Source organism: Netta rufina, assembly GCF_964035555.1.
Source record: "Netta rufina genome assembly, chromosome: 3".
Taxonomy (NCBI): Eukaryota; Metazoa; Chordata; class Aves; order Anseriformes; family Anatidae; genus Netta; species Netta rufina.
The window spans coordinates 34,346,805-34,360,297 of NC_140125.1; the positions used below are offsets into that span (position 1 = coordinate 34,346,805).

Below are 13,493 nucleotides of genomic sequence, written 5' to 3' on the forward strand. Positions count from 1 at the left end.
AACACACCTTAACATCTTAAACGATGATCAAGGCCTTAGGTTTAGATCTTAATTCAAGTGAAGATAAAAATAATATATTCCTCACACTTGTAATACACTTACAAAAATAAACCATGTTCTGCCACAAGCAGCTCTGCTTTGTTATGATTCTGTGATTGTAGGCTGGTGGGCAGCTGAGTCACAGAACAGACTTACACAGTGACTTTTACTTGTAAGGCCAGCAAACCACTAATGGTAACTACAAATGAAAGGATGAGTATGGAAAGCACATAAGCATTGTAGTTTGTTTGCCTACTCGAATAACATTATTCATATGTGTAAACCTAAAGGATTAAAGCCAGAATTTTTGGTCTGTAGCTACTTACCACTTACCACATGTACCATGAAATTCTCTTCTCTTTCAAGAGCCAGAATGAGATCTGTGCAAGCACTTCTAAGCACCACATAAACTCTTTTGCCCACATTCAGCACTTCTACACAAGGGATGTAACCATACTCTTAAGCACTTCTTGCACAGGGGGTTCAGTTTCAAGTACGTTGTTGACTGCGTAATGCTCCACTGGCAGAACCTGTAGGAAATTTGGAGGGAGAGAGGGTCACATTTAAATTGTCTTTTTCTGTGGCACAGCATCATGCTATGATTGGGCAGGTTGGTGAAACAGGTGGAAGGCAGTTGACAAGAATCATTGTCTGACATGAGATATTTCCTGTGAAATTAACAGTGAAACAATCATCAAAATTGTACATGATTTAAGTTGTTGGGTTTTTTTGTCTGTCCTTTGTGTGTTCCTTTCCAGTGTACAGAGAGAGATCACTGTATCTGTTTGCAAAAACAGCCCATCTGTTGTTTTTCTTCACTCTTCATGAGTATCTGCCTTTAATTGTCACACTGACATTGCCTGTCTGATGTTAAATTCTTCTTTGCAGATGTTGATGAATGTGTGAACGGCACACTGTGCGGCAGTCATGGGTTCTGTGAAAATATGGATGGCTCCTATCGCTGTCTCTGTTACCAAGGGTATCAGGATGCACAGGATGGGCAAGGTTGTACAGGTGAGTTTCTACATGTAATTAGTCACTCCTGCAAGGTTCTAGTGAGCAAAAAGCAGCTTATAAGCAAAACGCATTTCTTCACAAGAACATTTTTGGTTTTGTTCAAGTTGGGCCACTGAGCAGTGAAGTTGAGCTGTGCTTTATTCGCTGAACTCTGTGCCAGGTGGAAACTTAACTGTGTAGCCACTTAATGAAAACCTGTTATTAGGATTGAATGGAAATCAACAGCAAATAAGCTGAGCCACTCATTTTCTCTCTTTAAAAAAAAAAAAAAAAAAAAAAAAGTTACACAAGAAAACCCACTACTTCTGCATGTCAGAACCATTCGCAAACATAAATCGTAACAGATTGAATTTAATGCTTTAGCCTACTTAAATGCAACATCTGTTTAGTCTCTTAACTGAATAACCAGAAGTCTGTACTACCTCCTACAGGAAATAAAGTCTGGCATGTGGTACAGCCAGTCTGAATTAGACGGCACACCTCCCTATGCACATTGTATTTGAACACATTTTAACATTGGCTTCAAACTCCCAAGAAAGATACCTAGCACTGTGAAAAGACATAAGATTTTTGTAAATGTGCAAATAGTGCATGTTTCTTTTGTAAGTAATAGGCTTCCATATCTGTTGTTAATAGCGATGGTTGGACCTGAGAACCATCTGAGGCAGCACAAGTTTCTAACGTAAAATTAGTACCAGATCAAGGAAAGGTATTCATTAAGCAATTTCTTCAACTCAGAATCAGGATGAAACACATTTACTGGGAGCACAGGCCTACATGGTATAGTGAACAGAAAGGAGTTGGAAGTTGTACAGGAGAGTTTATATCTGTTTTCTAATATATTAAATAGTTTTATTACTATTTTTTTCCTGCCATTTAGCACTTAGTTTACAACACATCAATGCATATGTGATTTTTCACAGGTGAAAACCAATTAAGCAGAGAAAAAAAAAGTAAATGCTGGTGTAAAATTAAAGTCTGAGTCATAATCTCTCAATTTTTATTTTACTTAATACACATGATCTCAAGAATATGGTGGGAAATTATAAACTGGTCTTATAATTTGATGCCAGTTATCCAGCAGAACAGTTTTAGGAGAAAGATAAGTATTTATAATTCCTGGCTAGGCAACATTCTTCAGAGATGACTTCTTCCTTCTTGATAGGAATCTGACAAAAAGATAAAGAAAAATCTAAATGCATTTTCTGAGCAAACTATAAATTAAATATAAAAACATACAAAAATCAACATTCAGTCATATAAATGGGTTTTCATTATTTCTGGAAAAGAGGTAAAAAGGATAAAACATTGCCTCACAACTTACACTTTGAACCCTACTCAATTAAAGATATTTCTGATTTGTGATATACAAATTATAATTTTCATATTCTGGCATTAGTAAAAAGACTAAGTAGATTTTCAAAGGTAAAAAAGGTTCAAAACTTTAGCAACCTGAAATGGAGTAAAGTTAAGTCATCCCAAGAATATTTCATAACCTTTGTTTAAACAGCAGACAACTCTCCCATCAATTGAAAGCATTTTCAGGGTAGACTAATTAGCAGTTATATAGAATCCAAGTTAAAAAATATGTTTGTTTGTTTTCTTTTTCTACTTTTTTTTTTTTTTTTTTCTGTTTGTACTTGGCCAGTCACAGTTATGAGTAGTTTGGAGCTTCTAAATGTGGGATAGAAAATTTGCACTGTTCTGCAGGGGCTATCCCAGGAATAACCTTTGTGGGTTGCAAAGCAGCCTGTGAGGACTTGCATAAAGGGAGGCATGCAGTGGAGGTGTGGGTGGAGAGTTCACTATTCAGTGAATGTTCATGAGAAAAATGGGATTTTGAGGGGAAAAAAGGGGGTTTCTCTTTTCATAGTGCAGTCTGAATCACACCAAAGCATGCTCATTTTACTCCCTGAATCTAGTGAAAGTTTGATAAAAAGAGAACAAGTTTGGCTAAAGTAGCTCTTAAGAAAACAAATGAAATGAGTTTGAATCTTAAATCCCAAGAAAACAATACAAAGAAAAGCAAGTATTAAAAATGAAAACAAAACCCAAAGAAAAAGTGAGGAAAAAAGAAAGAGAGGAAGAAAGAAAGAAAGCTGGTGTTCCAGTCTACAAGCAGCACCTAATCAGCACCAATATTTTTATGAAGTGTACTGTGGCTTTCAGGTACCTGTATTTCAAAGGGCTTAACTACTTGTTTATGAATCCACTTAGGCATTAGTGAGTTTTTAATCTTTCCCCAGAGATCACATCTGTAATCTGGCAGACAATATTGGCACAGATACAGCAGATAAAAGCAAAAACTGTCAGCAGTGGGTCTGAATCGATTTACGTTTTGGCCTTTTTCCCCAGATGTGAATGAATGTGAAATGCTGAGTGGGGTATGTGGCGAAGCCCTCTGTGAAAACGTCGATGGTTCTTTCCTCTGCCTGTGTTCTGATGAAAACCAGGAGTATGATCCGATGACCGGACAGTGTCGCTTCCGTACCTCACCAGGTAAAATACCAGCAGATTTTTTTGCGTGCTTGTCATGATTTCTACTGAACATGTAACCCATGCAAAGGTAAAGTTGGTGGAAATGCTCGTGTAGTGGTCTTCTCATAGCATTATGTAGTACTAATATTACTCCTCAGAAACGGTAGTTTGGAAAACCGAAAGGCAAAACAGAGTTGTCGGTCACTGTGTGTGCTCCCCCTTCCTTTTTCACTCCATCTTTTGTCCTGTTTTTCTGTAATTCACCATAAAGATTTTTTGAGGTTTCATTCAGGTGTTTTGGACATTGCAAATACCACCAGAAATACATTAATTAAAAATGAATTTAGAACTCTCAAAGTTGCCTCTAGATTTTTACACTGATCCAGTCTGGAGAGAACAAGACTATGATAAGGAGCAGCAGAGTACAAGAAATGAAGGAATTAATGCGCACAGGTTTTTTTTCCTCCCTGGAATGCAAATCTTGGTATTTTCTTAATTTGTTCTTACACTGCAGACAGATCTAGCCTCTGGAAAACTTCAGAAAAAAAAAGTCTCTTCTGCCAGGATGCAGACTCTGGAGCTTAAGTAGCTGTGGCTATTTTCTCCTCTCACTTGTGGTCTTTCAACTTGTTTACAAGGCTGAAACATCTGTGACCCAGTATTTAGATCGTTGAATGTAGCACTGAGCAGCACTCAAGATGTTGCCTGTGAAATATCATTAACAGCTGACTGACAAACTGAAACTTTTGCAGAATCTTATGAGAATAATTTGGGCTTGCAGGAATGAAAAATAAAACTAAGATGGCTGAGGCAGAAAAGCAATGCCCGGTGGCACTGCCTCCATTCCTGTTTGCAAGTAGTGCTTGCAATGTTGCAGTACCTTTCCATCATGAAGCAGATTAGCTTAGGTGGGAACTGATGATAACTGAAGTAGTAGCATTTGCAGTTCTTCCAGAGTAACATTCTCAAGATTTGCAGATATGAAATACATCGTTGTTTTGGTACTGTGAGAGGGTGGTTCTTGGGAGAATTCAGCTACTGGTTGAAACAAAACCAAAGATGAAGTTAGCAGAGCACCTGAGCGTGGTAAAAAGAAGTCAAGTTCTGGGAGCATTAAAGGGCATACCCAACTGTTACTAGTGGGAGGGAGGGGATGAAAACCTATAGTGTGGCTGATTGCACTGTGAACAGATAATTACTCTACTGTCAGTACTAGCTCCATTTTGTTCTCATCAGCATAGCTTTGCTGCAATTGGTTTGGTAGAAGCCATTCTCCCTTCTCTGCCTGCATTCATTGGGCCCTAACACAGCATGTGCTTCAGCTTTGTCTCTTCTCTGATTAGATCATCAAGGAGGAAGATCTCACACAGGAGATTGGAAAGTATGCAAATTTGGACTCAGTGAGATATTCTTTGCACCATATGCTCTTGAACAAGAATAAGGAAAAGTGACAGTACTAAGAGCTGTTACTACTTGTCTTCCAAAGTAAAAGGAGGAAAGGACTTCCATTAGTTCAAAAAACATTTGCTTTCCTGTACATCCTACAGCCTTGCTTGTTGTTTTTTTTTTATTTATTTATTTCCTCTTATAAATTGGTTTCTGCTTCTGAAGATCTCAGGGACTGAGTCAAGTGGTGACACTGCCCTGTGTTTCTCTGTATTAGATATTTCAGGAGCTGACAATTTGCTCTTCATTCTCCTACATCTGCTCATTTAACTTGTTCCTATCTCGTTCTGGGAACAAATGGATGGCCCTTGTGCAGCTGCCAACTGAAGAAGAAATAAAAACAGTCTTTTTCTTCCCATTTGTAAGCGGGCAGAAGCTCCATGTGGTCACTGCAGGATAGGCAACAACAGCTATGTTGGTTTGCTCAACAAATCAACCCTTCCCAATTAACCAGCTGCAGCACGCTCATATAGGAATAGCTTGCTACCTTCCTGCAAATAGTGATGGAAGAGCCACACATCCTGAAGTGTTGACAAACCACATACTCAAATCATGTGCAGTGCTTTGAGAGCCCCTATAGTGCATGTGGGCATCATCTTTCAGCACTAGGTTGCATCATGCCTATTTTGAGAAAGGAGGAATTTTATCTGTTATCATGTTGCAGATGTCTGTAGTTCAATGTGTTTTACTCAGCTTTTGCTTATTTCTCATTTTGCCATTTTGTGCATAAAGAAATGGCTGTGCATCTCATTCCAAGTGGAAATTGGATGCTGTTTCTAAAAATGGGTGAAAATTGTTCAAATGGTACTTTAATCTGGGAGCTTTTTTTTTTGCATGTGGTTCCTTTGTGGAATAACGTGTTCACGTTTTTTCTTTACTTACCTCTAGGGGTCTGGGTACTTCCTTCTGTTTAGATTTCACTTGACAGAAATTCATCTGTTAGCTGTGTCCTGAAGCAACCCTCTCAGTGTATGCATTGGGAAATCTACCCCATATTGTCACATACAAAGAAGAGTAATTGTGCTAGGTTTGATTGTGTAATTCCCCTCCTGTGTGCCCTGCCATTCACGAAATGTAACAAACAGTTAAGAAGGAAGAAAAGAAAAAGGAGGAAAGAACTAGTTATTGTGTTCTTCTATACCTCTATGTGCCTAAGAAAAGAAGATGCTTGTTTTGGATTACTGAGTATTCTGATTTATTCTTTAAAAAGATTTCTAAGGTCATTTATTATGAACTTGTAGCAAGTACCAAGCTGAATGCAGTTAGAGTAATAATCCTTACTAAAACTTTTAACTATTTATGAATAAGCATATGTGAAGCATATCAGCAGGAATCTGGCCTACGTACAGAAAGGTCAGTAAGCTGAGAAGGTTGGATTACAGTTTAGGCTATCAAAGGATTCCAGTGAGAGAGCTCCTCTAAGCTACTCGGGCCCACTTAGGGGCCTGCCTACAGCTAATTTAGACATTTTCTCATGGTTACGTGAAATGCAATCAGTTATTTAGGGCGAGATGGTTAATGGTATTTTACTAAGATTTATAGATGAAAATCATAGATTTCGTGTCCAAACATGGTATGAATCCTTCCTAGACTGGTTTGTATTAAAACAAAATAAATCCCCTCCAACCTAACCAACTACCACCATGAAAAAAAAAAAAAAAAGAAAAAAAAAAACCCTGCTACCAATAAATCTGATCCTGAAGCTTCAACAAAGCTAGAAATTTTGTGCCTGAATACAAATTCTAACCTTCCTAAATTCTAATGTTTTAAGACTTTAAAGGAAAATCCTCATGCTTCTCCTATTTTTTTTACGATGGTATGTGCCTGTTTTTCTAAGTTAAATCACAATCTGAGTTTGTCATGTATGAACATGGTCTTAGATAACATTTTAAACATGGAATTCCTTAATTGTGTGCATACATGTCTCTGGACATACACCACACACGTTACATGTTGTAGGTTGCAATGTGTGCAGCCAGTTGAGAGATCTATAAGAGTGCACCCGGACTGTAGGCACATACCAATGTATTTTTACTGTGCTTTTTAGAATCAAGTTCAGAAAGTATGTTACTCAAGCCGTTTGCTCAGTCACCAGAGTATTTGCTGAGGTTTTAGAAGTCATAAACTTGTTATGGTGATTTTCACTTTAGAAACCACCTGACTGATCCCAACAGTGAACAAGAAGCAGTGATACAGGGTTACAATATTTAAGGTCCCATCAGCTCTCTATATGTGGTAATTTTTGTTTGTTTGTTTGTTGTTTTGTTTTGTTTTTCACAGATCACTGTGATTTAGGCCTTTACTAGGCAAATATATGATTGTGCCGAAGTCTAAGCCTATACTAATATCCTGATCATCCACTGAATCCTATGACACTAATGCACATTTTTGCATCAGTCACATTCTGAAATACATACAAAAATGTTGGATCAAAGTTATATTAAGGGATATAAATCTGTTTCTAATTAGTACTTCATAGTGCAGTCTAGCAACACCTATATAGAAACTCTCTTCTAGGCTGTTAATGTAACAGTCATATCAATAACCTGATAAAATTATGTTACTTTACCAGAGTAGAGAGAAGGGAGAGAGATTTTACATTTTCTTACAACAACAAAACACCTGAAAGAACCAATTATATGAAAAAATAAGTATCAATTTCCTATCATATTTGGTCAAAATATTTAGTAAAACTACTTTCAGAAACAACCAGTTAGCTAAATGGTTAATAGTTAATAATGTATGAAAGAAGTTATAAGCTTGTAGACACAGACTGGTCTTGGTTAAAAAAGAAATAATAAAGATTTGTGTCTCATTTGCTTTCCAAACATTCATGACGCCTGCTTGACTAACCCTCAGTCACAGCTGTGTAAACAACAGACTTTTTAAGCCGCTGAACAGATAATGGGAGGAGAAACCGACACATCATATGTAAAATGGGAATAAACAATCACACGAGGAGATTTCCCCCTTCCTCCTGAGGCAGCTTCTGCTGTTCTCTCGCTGGTAAACAGCATGAAAATCGCCATGCTTTTTCTCCTGTTAAAGCTTTTGGCTTTGATTCAGTTAGACAGATGGCAATTGGCCAAGGAAAATGTATAATTTGGTGGCTCGAGTACCACTCTCTCACCTTGTAATAACAGATTTAGTTCAGTTGAGTTTCTGTGACACATGATAGCCTTAACTTAGTTCCTATTGGATAGCAGCTGATACCACAAAACCACCGTACTTTATGAAATTCAGCACATTATGGAAAATTGTAATTATCTGATGAGGGGAGACCACAGACTAAACTAACAGAGATGAAATAAGCACTCAGCTGGGTGTTTCCTTTAATGTACAGCTTAGTTATACTGGCAAAAGAGCAAAGGAAAATTTGCCTTGTAGGTGGCAACATTGTACTAAATTTGAATGGAGGTGTCTGCCAGCCCCTCAATCTCCAAAAACAGACACAGTCACTTTTCTGAGGAAAATAGAAATAAATCCAATTGTCTGTTTGGAATGAGAAGCCCAAAGAACTATTACACACGTTCATTCTATTAAAGTGCAATAATAGGCAATCATACTGGCATTTTTAGACCTGCTTTTCTCAAAATGAATCTAGTATTTGCATGCTCAGTAAAGTTGCCTTGCCTCATCAGCTCGGGGAAATGAGGGTGGGCAGGGATAACAGGCTTGAGGTAATGAGCTGGAGTTCATCCAATTCCTTCCGTATCTGTTGGACAATCACAATCACCACCTTCAAGTTCCCACCTCACAGCCATTATTTTTAATGTGGCTGGGACTAGAGAAAAGACCAATTCTGTATCTGGCATAGAGAGCCTGAGCTTTACCTCCATGAGACAGCCAGAGGGAGGAGCAGATGCAGTGGTACTCCCAGCTAGGCTGGCCAGCCTTGAATATTTTCTTAAAAAGAGCTGCAAGGCAAAGGTGGAGTATGTGCCACAACTGTTTGGGTCTTACTGCTACTCTAGCATTTTGAAACACACTGTCACTCAGGTGTAAAATAGCTTTAATTCCCACCTGGACATGTGTTGCTGTCTGCTGCTTGCTATATTGTGCAACAGGCTGAGAAGAAATGAACAAATCTCAAACGGAAAATCATACAACATGCAATAATTTGTAGTAGGTTTTTATGAAAAAAAATTTGTTAAGTGCTAGACATAAAGAATTTCCCAAAAGAAAAGGAAATGAACCAGTCACCTCAAAATTTATCTAAAGCTCCTGAACAAAGTTTTGGTTTTGATTAACAAATATAAGCAACTCTGTTACCTCATGGATGGCTTATGAAAAGTTTTTCATATTCATTAGGTTTGAATAACAATCCTATGTGATAGTTCCTACTTCTGAGCTCTTGCGGAAAACTTTTGTGGAAGTGCAAGGTTAGATTGGCAGGATTCTGCACATATAGAAGCTTTAACTATGTATTTCTTTTCCAACTCACTCCTTCATGTACTTAAGGAGCATCTTGTTTAGACAGGTCTTTGACCATTAATAGGGTTTGTTTGTTTGTTTGTTGTTTGGATCTATGGGAAAAGAGTATTTTACCTCCAGTCCTTGCATTTACCATCAGAGGACCCACTGAACTGCAAAAGGCAGAAAATACTGTTTCTTGGCTGGGTGCCTGTAAAGCCTATTTTAAAATAAAGCACAGAGTCAGTTAACTCAACATCTGCATTATATTCCTCTACTTACGATGTGTTTCACAGTTACTTTTGTGAAAATCATAAAAGACCTTGTTTTCAAGTGTGGAGTGTGCTTTGTTTCCAGTTAAATTAAAAGGAAATATTAATTCTTTTGAGAATCCATCCTTTTCAGTTTGCGTCTTAGCTCCTTTATCTGTAAAATGAGGTTGTAAGGGTTGCTTACCTCTTTGAAGGGCTTCAAGATTCATACATGGAAAGCATCATGTTGGACGCGATAGTTAAGTACTTAAGCATGATAGCAGGTAGTTTCATGCATCACTTGAAAGTGGAAAAAGTGCAAATGTGAAGAGTTCCATTTTTGGTCAAGTTGGAGAATAAGTCTGGAAAAGAACTGTTATAAATTCCTATCATTCTTACTAAGAACAAAAAGTTTAAACCAAAATTTGTGCTTAACTATTTTCTTAACTAGACAATGCTGCTCTTCACTGTGGTGAACTGCAGGGGTATTATGGCTCTCCTGATTCTCCTATAAAAAGGATGTATTTCACATGTTATCTTACATAGTTATTCTCTTTTCTCTTTTAGAATTGCCAATAGAGGCCGATCAACATGAAGATGGAAAGAAGGAGTGCTACTACAATCTGAATGATGCTAATTTCTGTGACAACGTGCTTACGTCTAATGTAACCAAACAGGAATGCTGCTGTACTTTGGGTGCTGGCTGGGGTGACAACTGTGAAATCTTCCCATGCCCTGTCTTTGGAACTGGTAAGAGGAAGCTGTCTATCCATTTGTAAAATTTTGAAGCATTGTGTTTATGCTTTGCCATCAGAGAAGACTTACCCATTAAATCCCATATTTTGTAAAATATAGACATGACTTATCCGGTGGAGACTTTCACAGAGGAAAAGTCAGTAGGAATACTTCATATCTGGTGTAAATCCACTGGCTTCACTGCAGTTACCCGAGGGAGAAAAGTGCCCTGTTACTGGGCAACATTATCTCCAACTGATTTTAAACAAAGATGAATTGTCACAAAAGGCTTTTCCAGATGCTTTAGTGACATTTTAGTTAGATTTTTCCCACAAGCTGGAAAACAAAGGTAACCATTACAATGTTTTTGAGTCTGCAGTTATTCTTTGTACTGTTGTTTCTACACCACTATGAAATACTGATGTATATTATGACATTAGTTTTACATTTTGCTACTTACTGACCAATACAGTTAATCATGTTGTCTGCAGACCATTGTTTAATCTCTAAATATTAAATTAGAAAAACATAGCCATACTATAGTTGTCACAAATATTGAAAACAGTACTTGAAACATAAACAATGATGGCTGAAATTCAGTATCCAGCTGGAAGAAATCATGTAAGAGAACATGTGTAAACTTTTTGGGATTAAACATTAAAAATTACTTTTCACATATATGTATCATCTTGTTTAGTTCCTGTTGTAACTGTAGTTTAAAATCACTAAAACTGTAGTGAAATGTGTTAAAATAAGATTCTCTCTGCTTGGCTAGGATTACTTGACTCTGTAGAGCCTCCAAGATGCTTTAATTTCCTTCTGTAATTGACACCATGTTCTCCTGTTGCAGTTAATTAGTGTTTTCCCTGTTTAAGGCCTGAAGAATGTGCAAAGGGGCTTGTATCTCAGTTGGGGTATGTCTAGATTGCAGCTTGCAGTATAGCTCAGAAAGGCCCATGCTAGCTTTAATTAAGATAATCTGGCTACTGGTATTGTTATAACTGCAGAGCACCATGAAACACAGCAGGGATTATATTCTCCTGCCACAAAGCAAAGGGAAACTAGTTTCCTTGGAGCTCTGTGATGTTTGGGTTCCCTAACTCTGCTTTTCAAAGCTACCTCTGCAAACTCAGAGGAGGGGAAAGTTGGGTGGTAAGTGGATGGTTGGACCAGATGATCTTGGAGGTCTGTTCCAACCTTTATGATTCTATGACCAACATCCCCTGTTTATCTAAAGGTGTGCATGACTGCTTGATAGATGTGAATAAGGCAAAAGATTGCCTCAGATTTCTCAGACTACCCTGAAACACACATGTAACACATGTACACAAGTAACTTTCTGAACAGCATATGTTTTTTCTCTCCTTCTCTCCTAGCTGAATTTACTGATTTGTGTCCTGAAGGGAAAGGTTTCATTCCCTCTGGAGAATCATCTTACGGGCTTCTTGCTGAGAATTACAAAGGTCAGTACTGACTTGTATTAAGTTTAATTATTTCAGAAGTTCTGGTAGTTGATTGACTAGAAATGTGAGCCAGCAAAGTAAACATATTTATTCAAATTTTATAAGGTGATAAAACCAGCTTGTGATATGAAACATTACTGAAAATAACTGTTTGATGGACAGTTAGAATATTAATTGCACAGTCTCTGTAATATTCTGGTTTAATTTATGGTAAGTGCTACAGACCATCAGAATAGGTGCTGATTCTGCAAACCTCAAATACTCATTTCCATATGAAAATCTATGAATGCAAATCTGTAGATAAATGAGTTGGGAGAGAGAAAGTGGTGTTAAACATTAGACCTACAAGTGAGGATGAATATAAAAACTGAAGAGAATTGTAGCAATGGCATTTTCATTACAGAACTTAATGAAATAATTACTGAACAAAAGACTAGGGAAATGTGAGTGACAGAGTCTGTGGGTGCGGACAAAGGGGAGTTGGCATCACTAAGAGGAAGAGCTAGATCAGTGAAATTCCTTTTTAAGTTTGAGAAGTAGCAATCCATATAAATAATCAGTGAAATTATTTTTCCTCAGCATATGGTGTAAATACACTGCATTTATTAGCTAAAATGAAATCAACATATTGCCTTTGGGTTACATAGTAGTTACAGTATCTTAAAAAAAGTATACACATTTTATACATTTGTACCTACTAGAATCGCTGTTTTACAAATCAAAAACTTTAGTAGAAGTTACTATGTATTCACATCACATAAATATGCAGTAAAAATTGCTATTTTAAAAAGTGTAGTATTAGTAGAGGCATATTATCACGTGGTTGATAGATAAACATTTTTCAGAGTTGCTTCTGGCTAAATGACAGTCAGACCTAATTCTGAGAGATGACAAAAACTGGTAGGACTGAAAAGACTTTTTTCCTAATGATTTTTATGTGTACTTTTTTTGAAATACCCTTCCTCACTGACTAGGACACTCTTAGGTCAGTTTTCCTATCCAGTTACTGAGTTGACCATGGCTAAGTTCAGTTCTCTGCCCTACTTATATCTTTCTGTGTTATTCTCATCAACTATTTATTTACGCCTTGCCTTGCTTTTTACAAAATGAGGAAAATTCTACTTCCTTACCTTGCAGGAACTTGAAAAAGATTCTAAAGATTATAAGGCACTAATAGACAAATTCATTCAGACTCATGTGGGTGTTTAAATAGGGTGTTCATGTAAGACCTCCACTCTCTGGAGGTGTCTGTTTGTCCTCCAGCTTAGATGGGGTAAAAGAAAAAGTGTCATGGGATGACGGCAGACCTGAGATGGATGGCAGCAGGGGCGAGTGTTTGCTAGGCTGACAGTTTACATCTAGATGAGTCAGGACACTGTCACATAGCTGCTCTTGAGGGACCTAATATTCTCTGAGAGTATTTCTATTTGGGGGTTATTTAAATGTGTTATTTATCTCTATAGAGATTTCTGTATAATCTTTGCAACGGGGATCTGGGACATGCTATGTGCGCAGGTTGTCCAAATGTATCTAAGACAAAATCTGCATTGATTTTGTTGTGCTACCTCAGGGTTGATAATATCTCTAGCTGCTGTAAATACTGAAGTGTGGAAATACTGCATCTGGAAATATCTTCAACAAATCCTTGCCA

The 13,493-nt window shown here is 37.4% G+C and overlaps 1 protein-coding gene across 1 annotated transcript in view; it reads left to right on the plus strand.

The window, feature by feature from the left end:
- The window catches only part of LTBP1 (latent transforming growth factor beta binding protein 1), a gene marked incomplete at both ends in the record, with an annotated part of 200,785 nt that overhangs the window by 166,221 nt on the left and 21,071 nt on the right, over positions 1-13,493 (plus strand). The window contains 4 exons of the mRNA XM_084283576.1: positions 928-1,053; positions 3,412-3,555; positions 10,212-10,394; positions 11,756-11,842. Coding sequence (XP_084139702.1) covers positions 928-1,053; positions 3,412-3,555; positions 10,212-10,394; positions 11,756-11,842 — 540 coding nt within the window. The remainder of the gene's footprint in view (positions 1-927; positions 1,054-3,411; positions 3,556-10,211; positions 10,395-11,755; positions 11,843-13,493) is intronic.